The sequence below is a fragment of the Sturnira hondurensis genome, unplaced genomic scaffold (assembly GCF_014824575.4).
Source record: "Sturnira hondurensis isolate 20B ecotype Veracruz unplaced genomic scaffold, ASM1482457v3 Scaffold0019216, whole genome shotgun sequence".
NCBI classification, from domain to species: Eukaryota; Metazoa; Chordata; class Mammalia; order Chiroptera; family Phyllostomidae; genus Sturnira; species Sturnira hondurensis.
The window spans coordinates 391,984-411,608 of NW_028091847.1; the positions used below are offsets into that span (position 1 = coordinate 391,984).

The 19,625-nt window shown below is 45.3% G+C and overlaps 1 protein-coding gene across 3 annotated transcripts in view; it reads left to right on the plus strand.

Moving 5' to 3' along the window:
• Positions 1-19,625, plus strand: part of DGKG (diacylglycerol kinase gamma) — a 178,500-nt gene that overhangs the window by 109,650 nt on the left and 49,225 nt on the right. For all 3 annotated transcript variants that reach the window (XM_037027529.1, XM_037027530.1, XM_037027531.1), the window contains one exon: positions 17,135-17,225. In XM_037027529.1, coding sequence (XP_036883424.1) covers positions 17,135-17,225 — 91 coding nt within the window. The remainder of the gene's footprint in view (positions 1-17,134; positions 17,226-19,625) is intronic.

Here is a 19,625-nt window from a genome sequence, read left to right on the forward strand (position 1 = left end):
AACTTGTAGCTGCGTCGCTCCAGTCTCTGGCTCCGTCTGCACGTGGCCTCCTCTTTCTGCGCCTCTGTGTCTCTCTGTCTAGATCTCCCTCCTCTGCTGAGGTTATCAGTCATTGGATTTGGCTTATCCTACCTTAATCCAGTACGATCTCATCTGAACTTGATTACATCCACAAAGACTCTACTTCCAAATCACAGGTACTAGGGTTAGGACTTCAACATGACATTTTGAAGGGCGCAATTCAACCCACAGCACCAGCGTTCTCACAAACCCTCACAAAAGAAGGAACTACAGCATTATATGTTGAGCTTTGTTTTAATAAGAAGACATACATAACAAGTGTGTTGTGGGAGTATCTGAGAAAGTGGGTAATATTAGACTTCAGAAAGAGGGTTACCTGTGATTGTGAGCTTGAAAGAAATGGGAATTCACTGAGGAAACAAGAAACCAGATGTGTGTTAGGAGGGATGCAGCCTGGGCAGAGGGCAGAAGGGTTGAGTGGGTACTGGACATGAGAGGAAAGGAGAGCCATCCCGAAGTGAGGAGGAGATGCATGGAGGAGTGGGCTACGGCAAGCTCTTGGTCCTCTGCCAAAGGACAGATCTTCGGTCTGTCATTCATCCCATAGGTGAGAGAGTGAGCAGTGAGGTAGCCAGCCAGCAAATGCTTTTTGAATAGATGGATGAAGGAATGAGTTCTCCATCACAGTATTTCCAGAGCCAAAATGTCAAAGCTCCTAGAAACATGGAGACCATTACATATTGAACCTTGCCGAAGTGTTAGGACAGTGAAGGACGTTAGGTCAGACAGAGGCCCTGAACTCTGCAGCATGTTATTTGGTTGTGGAAGTAGAAATCCACATTGGAAAAAAGTTCACATGTCATTCTTTCTTCCTCAACACCATGATTTCAGATTCTTCCATGCAGAAGTTGACTTAGGTGGCTTTTAAACTTAGCTTGACATGTTTTTGTTTGTTTGTTTGTTTATTTGTTTTAGCTCTAGAGAAAAGAATATCAGAGTTTATTAACCTCTGTTATACTTTACTAATTATAACTTTGAAGAATTATTGTCCTTTGCTTAATGGCATTTTGTAATACAACAAAATTGATATTTACAGTTAGAGTTGATGATATTAGCATATTAATTTCACCGTATTCTCCTGAAACGATTCATATATACACATTTTGTTTAAAAATAAGTTGAAAAACAAGAGTAGGTATATTCTTAAGAAACATTCAAATGATTAATTTTAATTCCTTATTTAAATCAATATCTACTAAAGAAAACCTTAATGCAATTATTATTTGGCCAAAGGAAATTTTGAAAACTGCCTGTTCTGGACTTATCAGGATACTCAGTGACTCTCTTCAGTGAAATAAGTGAACTGTCTCTCGAAAAAAGAAACACTGGGCAAATGCTTACCACTCCACCCGTCAGGTCGTGTCATCCTATGTGAAGTGCAGAAACTTCACATAGGATGACACTCGGAACACTCGGTGGAACACTCGGGTTCCACCACATTCAAAATCAGAAGAACTGAGTTTCAGCTCCTGCCCTGCCTCTTATTTAGCTTGTACCTTTGGGAAAGTTACTCACTTCTCTGATCCTTCATTTTCTGGTGTGTAAGAATGGAAATTACAACTATCACAAGCTGCTTATGAGAATTAGAGTAGGTAAATAAATGGATTTGCTATTTATTACTATTGTAATATTGGTAATTACAATATTACTGCTATTGTTACTGCAGGAATTTGTAAGGACATGCTGCAGTATATATGTGACTACATTGCAGAACCTCTCACTTAAATGCATAGTGATTCTCAACTATAATGATAACGCATAGTGAGTGCTGAAGCTCTGGAGAGGACTTCAGGTTTTAGCTTTCTTTCTAGTATAAGTATTTCTTCTATAAACCCCCTCTGGGTCAGAGAGTGGTCATCAAATCTCTACTTTGAAAATCGTAGGAGTGATTAATTTTTTTCTTTAGCCTTACCACTTCACATTTTACTGAAAGAACATTTTCCTGATCTCCTAATGCTCTTCAATGAAAGAGGGGCTCTCCTCATTCCAAGGAGGTACTTACACCCTCAAATTGCCAAGGCATCAGGGCCCTACATAATTGTTGAATATTCATGTTTATTGAACCTGTACTACACTGAAATTCCTCATTGTCTAGTAACAAGATCTTTTCTATTCTGTTGACTGAAGAGTTTCTTTAATCTTGAAAGTGGGCCATTTTAGAGAGCACTGCAAAGTGCCAATCAAGCCAAGTACGCTACCTTGCCTTNTCAGAGAGTGGTCATCAAATCTCTACTTTGAAAATCGTAGGAGTGATTAATTTTTTTCTTTAGCCTTACCACTTCACATTTTACTGAAAGAACATTTTCCTGATCTCCTAATGCTCTTCAGTGAAAGAGGGGCTCTCCTCATTCCAAGAAGGTACTTACACCCTCAAATTGCCAAGGCATCAGGGCCCTACATAATTGTTGAATATTCATGTTTATTGAACCTGTACTAGACTGAAATTCCTCATTGTCTAGTAACAAGATCTTTTCTATTCTGTTGAATGAAGAGTTTCTTTAATCTTGAAAGTGGGCCATTTTGGAGAGCACTGCAAAGTGCCAATCAAGCCAAGTACGCTACCTTGCCTTTGAACTCAAAGAGCTCAAAGTGCATCTGTAATCTCCAGTTTCAGGTAACCATAGGGCAAGAGGTCTTAGGAACGTCATGGATACATACAAACCCCAAATTGGTTAGTTTAGTAAAACTTTTATTGGCACTGTCGGCACAGAGCATTCTAATTAATTAGGTTCTCTCTTTCCTTTTCCGTATTTCCTCTTGTCTGGACCTGGGCAGGGAGAAAAGTGGAGACTGCTCACAATCAGGGCGTCTGCAGACATGTGCATCGTTGGGGTGAAAACAATACATCAGGCTGCCCTCTGATTTGAGGGTTCACACCTGGTTCATGATTTTGTGCTTATAATTGTGTTTCCCACCCCACCCAACTGGTGATGAGTGCATTAGAGAATAATGAAATTAGTCAACAGTAAGTCAATGGTTAAAAAAGCAGAGATTTGAGGACTGGATAATTTGTCCTTTAATAATCAAGACTTGATAGTATAATGTTAATATGCACAATAACCATCCAATTTTGCAAAGTGGAAATTTCAAAGGAAAGGTAAACATGAGCTTAAGCTACTTCTCCAATAGATAAAGGACAAGTTCATTAGTCAGTGTTTCATGGCTGGTAAATAGCTGATAAAACCAGGTTGTGCCTGACTTATAAACAAAGAACAACTGAAAATATTTTTCTCCAGAAAATGTGGACTTGGGATAATATTTTATTTCTGTGCATGTAATCTTTGCAAATGCCAAGGGCTTCAGGTTCTACCCTGCTGTGGCTGGTAGGACCTTGAAATTAAATACATATTAGAACTAATAACCAAAGGTGCCAACATCTCAGATGGAAAGGATAAGATTGGGAAGGAGGTGGGAGAGACATTTTTTAGGGAACGTCTAGGAAAATTCCTGGAAGAACTGACAAAAGACTATATAAGAGGTCACACATCCAAATGCCAGTGGAGGCCAGGGAATTAATATAAGTGTGAGAAGTGAGTGGATATGAGGCTTTAAGAAGTGGTGGGGACTCTAGCGAAGTGGAGAGTATTGCCCTGTGTAATGGAAGCAGCCAGTACTTAGCTCCAGCCAATTGTTTCCAAGTTAGAAAGCAACCAAGTATTAACAGATTTCATTTCTCAAGAGAAACTGGGCTCCATGTGTATACAAAATCTTTCCATTTAAAAAACTAATGTGCAAGTCAAATAAACACATTTCTAAGCTCCAAAAGATCCATGGGGCTCCATGTTGTCACATTGATGCCCAGGAAATATACCCTTAGGGATGTGATAGGGACCAATTACTTACTTTCCTTGCTTGACCTTGTTCACAAATTATGAGTGCTACACATGGAATCTGGTCTCCTACCAAAGGAGAGAATGAATGGGCCTGAGGAAAACTTAAGAGATCAGTGTATTTGCATTGTTGAAGGGTTCCTAGATGTTGTAAAAGAAATGATGCAGAAAGAAACAGGACCCAGAAAGTCAAAGAGAAACATAAAGCAAAGTCTGAGTCTGATTACTAAACAAATGTAGCATGGAAATAAATAGAAAATGTCCTACCTTGTTTGGAGAATAAAAATAGAAGCATGAGACTGTACCCAAGGAGGATGAATTTGGACCTTCTGCAGAAGGGAAACCAGACAGCTAACAAGATCCTATGAGGTTTGATAAGAACCTACATAGGTAGCTACCCAGGTGGTCTCCCTTGGATACCTAGTAAAGTAGCATTGGTTCAAGTCAATTCCGAAAGAAGTTAAAAGGAAATTCACAGAAAGACAGAGGGTAGAGGATCAATCACCAAATACACTGGGAAATTCCAATTTTAATATATTCCTTTTCTGTACTGGATTGTAAAGTCTTTAACATAGATTCTCACCTATGGAGACCATGTGAAAGCAGGATAAAACACCCACATGTACTTGACTGTGGAATCCACCTACCCCAGAGCATCTACTGAGACCACTATTTTGCTGAACTCACAGTGGTGAAACCCCTGTGTCAGAGATGAAAAGGCGTGCACATAAACATATACCCATACACCATCTCCCCCCTGCCTGTGGGTGTGGGAGTAAGTAACATGACAGAATCCTGGTTTATATCTCTGTGACGCTGATGTCAGGAAACTGAGGGGCCTGGGATGGAGGCCATGCTTTAGCCTCTTCCTCAGCCATGAGTGATAGTTTTAGAAGAAATAAGCGTGCTGTGTGGGACTGAGAGCTGCCCTGTAGCTGATCTGAGAAGGACTGTTCTTCTAGCCCATGGATTTCAATGCTGGATTTCAACTGGGATTTTCAATCCCAATTCCCTGGCAAGGAATTGCGAGCTTGTCACAAAAAAAAAAACCAAGAGCAATATTTGTGATCAGAGGCCTGAGGACCAAATGGGAGAGCTTTAAAATGAGATTTAAAGGGGATAAAGTAGAATGTTCAGATGAAACTCTAAAATCACAGCCCACGGAGGGGAAGCAGGTGTGAGCTAGAAATAAGAGACCCAGCAGAAGAGGTGCCAGGCTGTTCTCCTGAGGAACTGGGGAGAAGAGCAGGGGTCACAGCCCCAGTGGGGACACGTTTGCCAACTGCACAGAGAGGGAGTAAAGGGAATGGGTTGCGTTCATTGGGGGAGACACGCATGACCTCCTGGAGAGAGCAGAGAGAGGGTGGGGTTGAGTGCACAGCAGAATGTCACACCAGGGTCGGGGGAGGAGCGGGGACGGTGACAAGTGCACAGGATCGCAGTCACTGAAATGGGTGTTAGGAGTATATATGCAAGTATAAGAAGTCACAAATGTCAGAGCAGAAGCAAAGCCCAGAGCATATGGATGAGATTTTTCAAAAGGGTGAAACATGAAAGGATTTTGCTGGCAGTGTATACACTACAGTCTTCCCAGGCAGAGAGCCTCCGGCTGAGCTTTCCCATTTAAGAATTCTTAAACTGGCATAGGAAGGAGAAGAAATAGGGGCGGCAAGAGGGTATTTATACAGGCACTTGCCCATCTAATGAATTGTTGCCTTGCTAATGATTGCCATGACTAAAAAGGTAGAGGAAGCAAGGAGGGAACTACTTACTCTGTACTTAATTCTGACAGGGAGGCATCCACCTGGCTGATGGTGTGGGAGGCACAGGAAACGCAGGAGGAAGTAACCAGATATCTTGCAGTTCTACCATAGCAGGAGAAGAAATCTGATGCGCCCTTACATTATGTTCTTTACTCCCCTTCCTACCTCTGCTCCTTCTCACTTTCCCCGGACACATCCTGGCCCATCCTAGGAAGAACTGCAGCCCAGAATTCAGGGTGGCCACCAGGGATTTTAAGGCGGAAGAGTTGCCTGGTTCCCCTTGACCCCCAGGGAGTTGAGGAAAGCAAAGATTCTCCAATCCAAATTCAGCAGGAAAGACATGCCAGTTGTATTTCACGCTGGAACTCAGAAGCCGTAAGGACACAAAGCCAGTTTTACACACAACAGTGGAGTTCTGTTGTACCGTTACCTGAGTGTACACCATGTGACCCATGTCATTCACAGTTAATATTCCTAACAACCCCTGCAAGTCAGGTAACACTATTCCAATTCAAAGAAGAAACCAAAGAATAGACTAAATGACTTGCTGAAAGCCACAGAGTAAGTACATGACTGACTTGTGGCTTGAACCCAAGCCTTTATGTCTTTTAAATGGAGCTTCTTCAGTTCCACCAAGCTGTGTCCAAAACCAGACACTGAATATGAAATGGGTTAATTGGCTTTTGTAGGTTAGCCTGGGAACCCAATGTCAACATAACATTGTTTCTATGGGGAAATGTGCTCAGAGTGACAAACAAGTGGCTTAACCAAGGAACTTTTGTAATCCGACCTATCATATCTCAGGCTCTGCCTCATACTCAGAAAGGCCGGTTGTGGGAGGAATCGAGTTGAGGGAGGCTCAATCACCCTGTATCTCCTTAGACACCGTGACACCATTCCAATCTAGCTTTGCATTTGCCAAGAGGCAACAATCTCAAACCCAGCTACAAAGTGAGCACTGTAGTAACTACCATAGAAGGTAGACGTGAGGACCTCATGGGAGAGGCTTGGGGTAGTAAAGCAGCTAGTGCAGTTTCAGTGCACAGAGAACACTGGATAAGTGATTCAAAGCAGCTGGTTGGGGGAGCTAGGGCAGAAGGGAGGGAAGGTAAAGCTTAGCTGTTTCTCTCAGGGCCTACCTGGGAATTATAGTAAAGTGAGGGTATAGACCTGCTTCTGGGGTTTGCCCCTGCTTGCCCAGGCAGTTCCTAGTTTCTAGTCTTATTTGATCAGGACCCAGGAAGTGGCCTTCATCAGCAGGAGCTCAATTCCAGCCAAGTGGCCTGCCCTCTCTGGGCGTTCAGGACTTACATTCTAAGCTGCTGTCCTCGTCCTCCTGGACTGTAACTGTACCCACCTTCCTGGGCTGAGCGGTGTGTGAAAGCTGGTGAAACACGGTTCAGAATCACAGAGCTACAGGACAGCTAAGCAGTCACTAGAGAACCTGAGAGACACACATCTGTCTCAGCCCCTTTCCCTCGGGAGCCGGATTTGTTCTCTGAGAAGTGAGAGCAAGCTCGTTCAGAGCCCTCAAGCCTCAGCCAAATCAGCCTGAAGGGGATTTTCGTTCCATGAATAAAACTTCAAAGGAAGAAAGGATTGCTGAAAGCCTCCAAACACTGAGATTTTTTTTTTCTTTTTTAGATGGGGGAAGGGAGCTATTTTCTCCTGGCAAGGACAGATACTAACTGGAAAAACACTCTAGAGACTCGGGCACTCAGGAGAGGAAAACCCTAGCTGCCTTGCCAGCTGTCTCCCCTGAGGGTCACCCCCAAAGTGGCAGGACCATGTGGCAGCAGTCACATCACTGTGGCAGTTCTCAAGTGGGGCTTCAGAGAGACCACGGTCTCTGAGAGGAAGCGTCTGTGAGCGTGTGTGGTAACGGTGGAGGGACAGTCTCAGAGAAGCCCCGTTTGGCTGGTGTGTGTGCTGACACGCACACATGTGCGCCCCGAGTTCTGGGAGGATCTGACTGCAGACTCTGGCAGGCTTTGTGTTGCAGTCCCGCCCTTAGGAGGGATATTGTCAGGTGCCAGGCAGGACTCAGGAGCACCCACCAATGGAGAATATGTCCATAGTCCATGGAAACAAATACAAACTGTCTCGTGTGGAGGAGAAGGGCCACTGTTCAGAGAGAATAGATTCCCTGGAACCCAGACTTACCCTTGAAGGTGTAGAGAGGCTGCTCTGGCCAGTGGGTTTGGTCCTTTGTTACTTTGGGGCAAGAGTGGAGACCAGAGACCAATGGGGAGGCCCAGCACTCAGACTCTGTGGCAAAGAGTGCCAAGGGGTCTTGAGCAGCCATAGCCATGCATCCTAGAGCTGGGATCTCGGGGCATGGCTATGTCTGGAATAGTAGTAGTGAGCCAAGCCAGCCCACAGGCAAGAATGAGAATTGCCCAGCTGTGCAGTCACTAGCTTTTGTGGCTCTGGCTGACTTTTCCATTTCTCTCAGATGCCTCTGGGGCTTAGCAACAGGAGCTGGGGTTTGAATTCCAGCCAGAACATCATCAAGGACTGGCCTCAGTTTGCTAATCTGTACCAGGAGAAGGCTTTTATGCCTTAGAAGAGACCCCCCGTCCAGAGCTGGTGTGGAGCAGCCATTCTGCCAGCACCCACGTACTATCAGAGTGCACTGCTTTTCTTCGTTCCTTAATACTCTCCACCGTGGGAGCCATGCTGAATGAGATTTCGGTCAGCCATAAAGCTGTTCTAGATAATAATTCATTTTTCCATTTTGATTATTCAATAACATCCACTTGCCATTCAATCAGTGCTTCTGGTTACCAAGAGGTAATTGGTTTAATTCTATTCCACATCAAAATAATAATAATAGCCCACCCGTTAGCCTATACAGTCTTTATTAGGAGTAAACGCACAAACACTATTTCACATTAAGAAATGTTGACAGCAACTCCTGGACTCCTTTCATACTTTGGAAGAGTCCTTGGAATCTGTGATCTCTTGCCTGGGAATCCCTAGACCCCACAGGTCCTTTAGAGGGCAAATAATCTGTCATCTGGATTTCACAGGTAATTTTTCACACATGGAAATGACTTAAATATCTTCATAGATTAGTAAGAGGATTCCATATTTATACTATAAAATATTGCACATGCTTGGCAGCTTTCTCCCTCCTTTCTGTTTCTTCTTTTCTGTAGCCCTTTCTTGAGCTCTCCCATCTTTTTCGTTCCCCATGTTTCTGCCCACCCACTTCTGATCTCCATCCATCCATTCACCACCCTATTTTTTCCTGAGTGCCATGAACACCAGACTTGTCCCCAGCATGAAAAAAGAGCCAGGGAATACCTTCCCTGGCGAAGCTGAAATACACTGAGCCAAGACAAATCTGTTGGCAAGAACAGCGGGCACAAGAGTCACGCTCAGAGAACAAAAACAGCTATTTATAAAGCCTCCTTCCTGACTGACAGAGGCTCACTTTCCCTCGTACCAAAGAGCCACTGCCCCTCCTAGAAAAGATTCTTCCATCCACAGCTCTGTGCCTGAGGGTCACTGAGTGCCCATTCCAATGAGCAGTGAGAACAGGAGGACAGCATGCAGCGTGGATTAGATGTGGTGACAGGCTTTCTGATGGGCCAGGGCAGCTGGTTGTGCAGGAGACACAGATGGCCTCTGCAGCACCTGTGAGGTGACGGCCACGGGCCCCTTACAGGACTTGACATCCTGGACTTAGAACCAAGTCCACCTGATTTTCCCCGTCTTTTTTAAACCTTTGATCTAAACTTTGCTTAACACAATTACTAAACTTCCAAAGGCACCTGAGGTTCAAAAAATGTAAAATGTTCACAGATAAAGCATTCTTGATATTATCACTAGTGGTCATCATTCAATTATAACTCATCTTAGGCTGTGTTTGCCCTTTGTGTTGCTCTCACAGCTGCTTGCTTTGGGCTAGATGACCATTCACCTTAATCACCTGACCCTAGTCTATTTTCTTCACTAGTGGTAGCAATAACACAACCAGTATTCCAGAAAAGAAAACCCTCTGGAGTAATAAGTGAGATTGTTTGTTTTGTTTTTTAATTAAGATGAACCTTATGAAAATTTATAATTAATGTACACTAGGCATAGTTTTCCCCAGATGGGTAGTTTCTGGCCAAACATTGTTCTTTTGAAAAGTTGAATTACTTGCCAACTCTAATAATCAGGATATTTTTACATAAAAACACATATTTCTTTCTCCTTTTAAAATGGCAGCTCTGGAGATAGTTGGGCATCACATCCCTTCATGGGGACCACGGAGGAACACAGGGGCCCTCCTCCCATCCTGTGTTGTGCTATCTCAAGTTACTCAGGGAGCTTGGAGAAACTCTAGGAATCAGTGGTTCAGAGCCAGCCTGACCCAGGAGGCCTGACTGAACCACAACCCACTCAAGGAACCAGATTATCAAAGTCCAAACCTCAAAGAAGCCTACCTCCACTTCAAGGGCTCCTATTTCTAGAAATAGCTGTAGTGTCCTCTTTGTACCCTTCTAAGCCCAAAGAAATGTTTTCATGTTTTGATGACTTCAAAAGTCTGTTGCCCTTAAAACTCCTTAGATTATCAGCAAAGGGCCATCAGAAGCTCATTGCCTTTGCTGGTAAAAATGCCCAGCAGCCAGCTTGGTCTCACTCCTGGCCGTCCTTGAAAATGGGCTGCTCTTCACAGGCTGTCAGTGGGGTGGCTGAAGCCAGCCCTAAATTGCTAACAAATATAAAAAAATATTCCTAATTAATCCCTCATCGGTCAAATGAACAGATCGACTAACTAGTGTGCAATCGATGTTATCTTCTTATAAAGCAAGGGGAAATTAAAGAAATCTGAAACAGAGTCAACCCACAGTGTCGCCTCTGCTGTTTCCCACTGCTCCATGTGACCGAGAGTCCCTCGGAGCACAGATGAGGGTCTTCTGCCTCAAGGATGGGTTCACCTGGAGAGTTTAGAGCCTGACAGTGAACCTGGGAGTTTTGGGAACCTGGAAACCAACCTCAGGACAACTGGTTAAGGATTAGTCATCTCCAGTTCAAAGGTGATTATGAAAAGGGAAGAAATGCTGGCCAGAAAAAGCTCATGAAGAGAGATGCAGAAAAAGCACTCCAGAAGTCTTTAAAACACTGTTAGTTTTATTTTCTTCAAAAAATATTGGCCGCCTGGGATAGACCCCCACACTCCTCCTGCCTCCACCACACTACTCCTGTCCCCACCCCAGCAGCCGCTGGGGAATGTCTCCAGTAGTTGTGTCTCCTAGCAACAAGAAAGGACAGTTAGTGAGCACTCACCGTGCATTAAACACCTGCTTGGTGCTTTGCATTGGCCACATGAGCTTCACAACTTTTGGGGGCAGAGAATAATGTTCCCATTTTATAGAAGAAGAAATGAAGGTTCAAAGCACTTAAAGAGCTTGACTAGCCAGAAAGTGGCAGAGCTGGTCACGATCCCTAGCCCCTCAGATTCTAAATGCCATGTTTCTTGGACAACTGAAGATGAACCAGGCACAAGCTAATGCTACGTGCAGCAGCGGACCTCCAACGTGGGCTAAGAGGAAAGTGGCTGGGAGACATCTTCAAAAGAGAAGAAGGAACACCAACATCCAGGCCTGCTGTTAGCAGAGAGGTGGGGCGGAGGAGGAAGCGGGGGCTATGTTCCCCAACCCCCTCAGATTGTGAGATATCACATGTGTATAGGATTTTACCAAAGGCTTTGTAAAGGTGCTGGTGCTGGTGCTGGAGCTGGTAAAGAAAAAGGAAGAAAGAGAAGATGAAGCAAAGGGGAATTCACTTCAATCTGTGAATTTCCTTATTTTCAGCAACAGCACTCACAAGGTTCTTCTGAGAATGGAAAGAGATAGTGTATGTAAAATGTTTAGCAGAGTGAGAAACCCAAAAGCCAGAGTCTCCCTGACAAGAGGCTTTCTGTACTTGCAGATCAACAAAGAACCTGTCAGCACTTTCCACTGTACAGATCTGCTCTGACAGTGTAGACAGAACAGTGCCGAAGAATCCATATTACTGCTCCCTGGTGTCTTGGTATGCAATGACAGCAGGCTGGGAGTTCGGTTTCCTTCCTCCTAATCTCCGAGCAGCTGGGAGAGGGCAGCCTATAACCCACAGGGAACCTACCTCAGATAAGCCTGCCAGTGAGCTCCTTGGCAACAACTCCCCAACATACACAAAGAAATGCTCTGTCTTATCTTCTCTTATATCACTTGGCCTAAAGCCAGCCTCTACTTCAGGGCCCACTGTGAGAGGCTATCCTCAGTCATGCCGGTTCTGGGAACCACCATACCTGATCCGCCTTTATCCCCATAGGAGTCTCTTTTCTTCTCTGTCCTTACCCCCATGACCCCTGCCTTTGTATTTTCAATGATTTTGGTGGCTCTAACAGAGGCAGCCAAATAATTCCCCTTCATATCATTTTAGATAAAGACTAATAGCTATTTTTCTCAGTAACCAGAGAAGTGACCTTCATTAGGAAGACAGTACTTTGATTATTGACAAGACATCGGTAACATTCACTCGATGAACTTTTAATGTGTATAGGGGACGAGGACCTTCTGTAGACGAAGACCTGTTATAGATGATTTTACATGTCTCATTTAATATTTTAACATTATGTTAAGTATTAGCCTATTTTATGGTAAAAAGGCTCAGAAAAGTGAAAAATTTGCTCAAAGTTATACAACCCATAAAAGGCAGAGTCAGAAGTTGAACCCAGGGATCCTTAATTCCATTCTGGGGTCTTTACTTGAAGCCACACTGCACTCTTATAATGACTTGCTGAAAATGGTCTATGTTGAACCTGCCATGGGAGGTGCCTGAAGAGCCATTTAGGTTTATCACCTAGGTTTCTCTGTTATATTCTGTGTTTGAGCTCGTTCAAGGGCACACTGCCTCTGCCCCATTTCTGAGAGAAAAACGGTACAGGGTGTCCTACGAGCATATGGTTTTGCCCAGAGTCAATTCTGGTCTCCCTGACTCCCTCACACTGTATAGATTCAAGACCAAGAGGATTATCCTATTCAAGACATAGGATTTGTTCCTATGGCAAATGTGATCCTAACTCCTCTAGAACTCTGCTGACCCCTGGGAACTGGGAGGGCCTGACACTCTTTATTCATTAGACAGCACTTCCCAGAATGTGATGCCACCACTAACACCCCAGTCCCCAAATGCATCCACTTAACAACCAGGTGAAGGAGAACCACAGCAGTCTCGTAAGTGTAATAGGAGCACACACCACCACCCCACCCAACATGCAAACACACGCCAAGACAGGGCTGCAGGATAGCAAAGCACAGCTCTCAGGTCAGACAGTCTGGGTTGGGTGACCCCTCTGCACATACTTGCTTTGCAACCTTAGGCAAAGTCTCAGTCTCCTGATTTGCAGCAGTAGCACCTGCTCTGCAGGGTTCCTCTGAGAAGTGAAAGAGATAGTACATGTAAAATGTCTATCAGAGTGCAAAAAACAAGGGGCCATGAGAATAGAATGAATTTACTTCTAATTTAAACTTGCCCAAGTTAAAATAGGAGAATTAAAAACTCTGAGATTTTGAACACCTAGTCCAGAGGCCAGAGGCCAAGTGTTAGAGCCTTGGTGAAGCTATTAAAAGTACATAAGCTGTGAGGACAGAGGCCCTACCTCCTTAGTCATCACTTATCTCCAGGCCCTACACTGTGCCTGGCTCATACTAAGGCTGAATAGGTGTTTTATGGATAGGTGGCTGGGTGAATGAATAGATGAATGAATGGGCCAAAAAACCAAAAGTAATCAAAAGTGCTTCTTTTTGATTACAGAAAGAGCTGCCACTGGGGCATTAATTTCCCATGCTCCTCTCTCAGTAAGTGGCACCTCCCGTCCATCACGCTATGAAGACAAAAACTTGGGTGTGCCACTTGCACTGCTCCGTCTCCCTCAGTCCTTACACCCAACCAGTGCTGTGAATTCCACCTCCTACACTTTAGTTTGTGAATATGTTCTCTTCTCCCAAACTCTATTGTCCCTGCCTTTCTTCAGACCCTTCCCCATTCTCTCCTGGATTCCTATACCACCTCCAAACGATTCTCCAGGCCTCCAGTGTGTACTCACCCCTTTCAATCCCCCCTCCACACTTGGGGCAGAGGGATCTTTAATAAGCACAGATCTGATCAGGTCACTATTGCCACTACTCCCACCCCCACCCCCACTTAAGGATGATCCATGACACACTACAGACTTTAAGATAAAGCCCAAACACTGAAGCGTGGCATCTCCAACCTTTATAACTTTCTCCCGTCTGCCTCTCCAGCCCTACCTGACCAGTCCTCCTGCTTCCCACCTTGAGCTCCAGGTCCCCTCCAGCAGGTTTATGCTCGCTCTTGCCCTGTGCCATTGCCTCGGCTTCTTCCTCTGCTTGGATGCTCTTTCGTCACCTTCTCTGCTCCCTTCCACATCCTTCAGAACTCAACGCTGGCACTGCCTGCCTGGGATCCTCTCCCTAACTGTCTCTGGCCACATGAAGAATTGGATGTCACCTCCTCCCAGCTACCTGCAGTGCTCAGTGCTTAGCTCTAAGCTGTAGTCTGTCTCCTTGTCTGTCCTTCCTCAGTGCCTGGCTCGTGGAGTGCCATGTTTTATTCTTCACTGTGCCTGGCACATCCCCATCTAGTCCTGGCACAATGAATGTTTCTTGAATTAATACTTTTTTTCTCACACCAAACAAGTGCTTTCTCAGAAGCATAGTCTCAATCAACATCTTTGGACAATCATGTGGCCAGTCAAGATAATTAACCAAGGAATTGAGTGTGATCTATGACTCTGGAAAAATCTATCAGATTAGACATGTGGTGAACATATGTTTTCAATGAAAAGTCAAGACATGTGATCTGACAAACATGACCACATATTTTTCTGTTCCTGAAAATTTTGAGTATATCATGTGTGCACTGTCATTTTTGCCTGGCTGTTATCCAAATATGCCAACTCAAGACATTAAAATAATAGCTAATAAGTAGCAAACATTCTTGTTGAGCTTATTACACATCAAGCATCACGTGAAGTGCTTTCTTATCATCTCATCCACTCTCAACTACACTTTGAAGCAGATCTTTTTACTGTCTCCATTTCACAGATGAGGAAACTGAGGCCTCAAAATCTGTCAGAGGTTACACAGCCACAATGGACATCTAAGCAGCAATGGACAAGTAGTCTGTTTGATCTTTTCAGTCATTCTTCAATACTGACCTGACCAAGACCTCTTAACCTCATTTAGATCATCAGAAGAGTCACTTTTGGACAAAATAGCTTGTGGCTTCCGAAAATTTTTATTAAAACTCTAAATCTCCTGGCAATAACTTTCAAAAGTCATGATTCAGACCTGCAGTGATATTTGAAAATGGTATCACACAAAAAAGAGAGAAAATGGTATCACAAAGCAGGTCTCCTGGCTACAGAGATGTTCTTGCTGCTGGAGAGGAATGCTCAAACTTGATATTTATGACAATCTGTGTTTTTCCTGTTATTGGGTCTTTTGTCATCATTGTCTACTGAAAGGCACTGACCCTCATTCTCGCCTCCCTGAGAAATTCCCTCTTTCAGCTTTAATCAGTCTGTCCTCTTCCCTAGTTGTCAGTTCATTGGGAATGACAGAGCAATGTTTCTCAAAGCCCTGACAACTCACCACCTACATAATGATCACCTGGGCACTCATAAAAATGCATATTCCTGGGCCCCCTCCTACAAGTATCACACAGAAACTCTGCAAGTGGGAGCCCAGGAAGCAGCATTTTATTCACATCCCTCAGCTAACTCTTATGAACACTAATGTTTCCAAACCACATGTGTAGTGCTCGCTTCGGCAGCACACGTACCAAACCACATGTGTAGTCTCTAGATGCTCCCAAGTGGAAGGGTGGTTCCTGGATCAGTGTTAGCAGCTTGTTAGAAAACGAGGTATTCTTAGGCCCCAACCCTGAACTGCTGAATCACAACTTGCCTTGTGTTTACATTACTGTGCATGCAGAGAGACTGTGGCCTAGAATAATGTTTTCCAACATTTTTTCACATCATGGCATGCACAGGAAGCAAAAGCACTGGGGGGTGGTGGGGGGTGCATACAGATGAGAATGCCTTCTGTGAAATAGCCTGCTCCAGACCCTTGCCTGGCCACCCTGAAGGTGCATACCTGTGACACAGCACAATAGGCATAACTCCCAAAATCTTGCTTACTCTTATATCCTTCATGATTTGTCATTTCTTTTCACATAAGCTAAGAGTCAGAAAGGCTACTTCCTAATCAACTAGGTCTTAGAAATCTTCAAGCAATGGAAAAACATAGTCTTATCTTCAAGTTCTGGGCAGACCTTTCGAGAAATGCAGACAGAAAAGTTGTGTCTGCTATTCTGACGAGTCATCTGCTATGGCCTAAGGAAAACTAGGAAGAAATAAGAGCCTTCTTCCTTCTGGAGAATGCTGCTTTCCTCTTAGTTCCCAAATCCAAGCACAGAGGATCAGCAGCACACAAGGTAGCCTCCTCTCTACTGAAGAATGTGCCAAGAAGAATGTGATTTTGTTTAATCCTTCCTTAGCAAAATCTGCCAGCTCATAAACTGGACAGGTGTCCCTTCTCTTAGCCAGCCCCTGATAGTGGGACAACAGTTGGGATGGAAGGAATGGAATACCTTCAGAAACATTTCCTGGTGAGACCATCTGATCAAAACAACCAAGTGTCAGTCCATACCATCTGACTTTGCAAAGCCCCCAGCTGCATGGGAACCCCATTGTTTTTCCCCACTAAGGAAAGTGTTGAAAAACTGAGAGCTCAAAAATGGTGAGCTCTTACTTTGAAGCAAATATGACAAGGTCTACCTAAACAAAACGAGGTCATAGCCAAATACAATTGAGGAAGAAGTGAGGGAAACCACTGCTACCAAACAACTCACTTTTCTTTTTCTTCTCTTTCCACCCTGCCTGCAGTTCTGTGCCTAATTCTCTCCACTCTGCTTCCCCCAGTGAGACCATACATAAAGCAGCACCTGTTTTAGCTGGTTCATTGTGCAGATGTCCCTCCACCACCCCAAGACTGTACATGCCTCCAGTCTCAAAAGGCTGTGTGAGCTTCCCTTTGTACCCCAATTATTCCCAAGAGAAGGTTCTACCAGAAGTCCTTCTGCATTAGTAGTAGAAAGGACAGTGACCAGAGCATGCTGTCACTTGCCACCACTGGTAGATTGTCATGGAACTCTTCCCTCGATTCACCCAGAGTAGCCATGATGTCTAAGAAATTAATGAGTTTTTTCCTTTAAGTCGGAGCAAGAACAGTTGGTAAAAAAAAGTTCCACCCTTGCTCATCTGATTAACAAGTGAGGAAAACAGAAGCTTGGAGGATGCAGAGGGCCGAGGCCTCCCAGCCCCGATAACATAGCTATTTTACATGACCGTCTCAAGTACAGAATGTTGAGCCATGTCTCTGCTTCATGGTCCAGGATGAAGAACAAGCTGTGGTACTTTGAATTTGGCACCTCAGAGACCTTTGCAGCCACCTGCAAGAAACTCCACGACCACATAGAGTTGGAGGTAAGTTCCCAAGTGGGGAGAAAGGTTCCTGGACCTTGCTTCTGCTCCTGGACTGTCATACACACCCTCAGGACATGTCCCCTGGGGTCCTTAGTTGGTGATCCAGAGTGAACTCCATGTTTGCCTCTATCCTCCGCAGCCTCATTCAGAGGAGGCTCTGGTCACTGCACTGGCCTTTATTGGCCTGCCCAGGGAGTCCTTGGGGCTCTGGGGCCTAGTGGCCTAGAGGACTTAAGGCCACAGTCCATTCCTGCCCTCAGCCCTCTTCCCATTATGCCTTGCAATTCCCCCATTTCAGGGCAGCGAAGACTCAGCCCATGGAGAGGAGCTGCTTCTGAAGTAGAGGCAGCGCCCCAAGCCTGGGAAAAATCTGGGACCTAGTGGTCACAGGGCAGCAGGGGTGAGAGGGAGTTGAGGCCAGAGATGACCAGACCTCCCCCAGCGCACCCACGTGGGCTTTCATGGCTACTTCAAGGGGCCGACTTATAAAGAGCCAATGTTGGCTTTGCAGGTGTGCAACCTCTGTACTCGCTCAGATGGGCTCTTCTGTCACCATCTTGAAATTCTTTATAATTCTTTAACAAAGGGACCTGCATTTTCATTTTGAACTGGGCCCTTCAAACTATGTAGCTGATCCTGTCGGTGCACTCTTATCTTACTGATTCTTCCGGCGCTAGTAGCAGCCTGCCTGCCTCAGACAGTTCACCTGTCGGCTTCCCTTCCGGGGCTGATAAGCTGCCCCTCCCACCCCACTTCTGCTGGATTGCACTGGGAAAGTGCTCTCACTGCTCTGAGGTCTCCTTGGTCTCTGGCCACCTAAAAGCCCAAACTTCTATGCACATCGGCTCAGTCTCTCTTCTGCAGGATCTCATGCCCATTGGTTCCCTTGCCTGTAGTTCTCAGCTAGTAACCCCACCTTCCCATGGGATTTTGGCCTGTTGTCTTGTTTTCACTCGTGAAAGACCAAGCCAGAGAGAATAGGCTCCTCCTGGGCCACAGGCTTTGTCCCTAAGCCTCCATTAGCAATCAAGTGGGGCCTGAGCATCCCTATAAGAAGCAACATTTGGCCTGAAGCAGTGTGGGAAAGCCCCACCACTCCCTGCCGGAAGGCAGTCTGCACTCACAGGGAGTGTTCACAAACAAAACACAAAGCCAGAGATTCTGTGCTTGCATTTGACTCATCTGTCTGCCTCTCCCTGTTGGTTGCTGAGTTACCAACCCCAGGGTGGGAGGAGCCAATCCAGCTAATCCCCTGAATTTTTGGCCAGCTCAATTATAGGGCAGAGAGGCCTAGGGGCTCTGACTGTGTCCCCCCATGGTACCAGCTACATCTGGGAAAGGCTGAGGAGCCAGGCTCCCTGTCGATCTGTAAATTCATTGCCTGGAAGCTGCAGGAAGGAGAATGCTGGGCTGGAGAGAGCGTCACTACCAGAGTGTGCATTTTTCCTGTTGGCATGACCCTCTAGTAGGGTCTCTTTAAATATACCCTAAGTGAGGGTCAGCCCTGGCCTAGCCACTGCCAGCTGCAGGCGCACAGCGACTGCTTGTTCTCCCTGCAGCTGGTCTTGAAACTGTGCCCACAATAGAGCAGCTCGGTCCCCCTGCCTCTGTGGCCTGCCCTCCCAAATCCCAAATCCTGCTCCCACCCCCATGCCCGCCGTGCCCACAGTCTCCTCTGGATCGAAGACACAACGGCTCTTCCTCAAGTGCAGAGCAGACAGGTCCTCTGGTTGCTGAAGATGCCAGTGGCCTCTGGTGGGGGCAGGGTGGCTTTTAAGGGAACTTCCTGTTTTCCTTATCTCTTCATAATCAGTCTTCTTAGTGTTTATTCATGAGGCTAAGGGGTAAGGTGTCATGTGACAGGTGGCTCCTGACAGTTGGCAAGATTAGGGCAGACACCAATTTTGCATTTAGAGAGCAGTGAACCGAAGAGTCCTGTGCCTTGGGATCCAGAGCAGAGGGACAGGAGAGGGTGAGGCAAGTGAGTGGCAGGTGTGAGGAGGCTGCAGAGCACCCCAGGTAGACAGATGTGAAAGCATCAGGGGCCTCTGGAAGACCAGTGAAAGAAGCTGTGGTAAGTGACCTAAATGTGGCCACTGCACACAACAGCTCACCCACCAGTTCAAGGCCATCTATCCAGAGAATAACCCCAGGCAGTTATTACATGTCACCATCTCAAAGCCCTACCACAGCCTATATTCCACAGTCACACAACAACCCTAGGCCAGGTATTATTATCCCCATTTCATGGAAAAACAAGCAGAGGCACAGAGGTTTCGAAGGACAAACAGAAGAGAGAGAAAAATAAAGAATTCACATGCCCTGACTGCTTACCATTATGTGTCCTCATTTGACACTGTAACCCAATGAGGAAAGTACTATCACATTTTTAAATGAAGA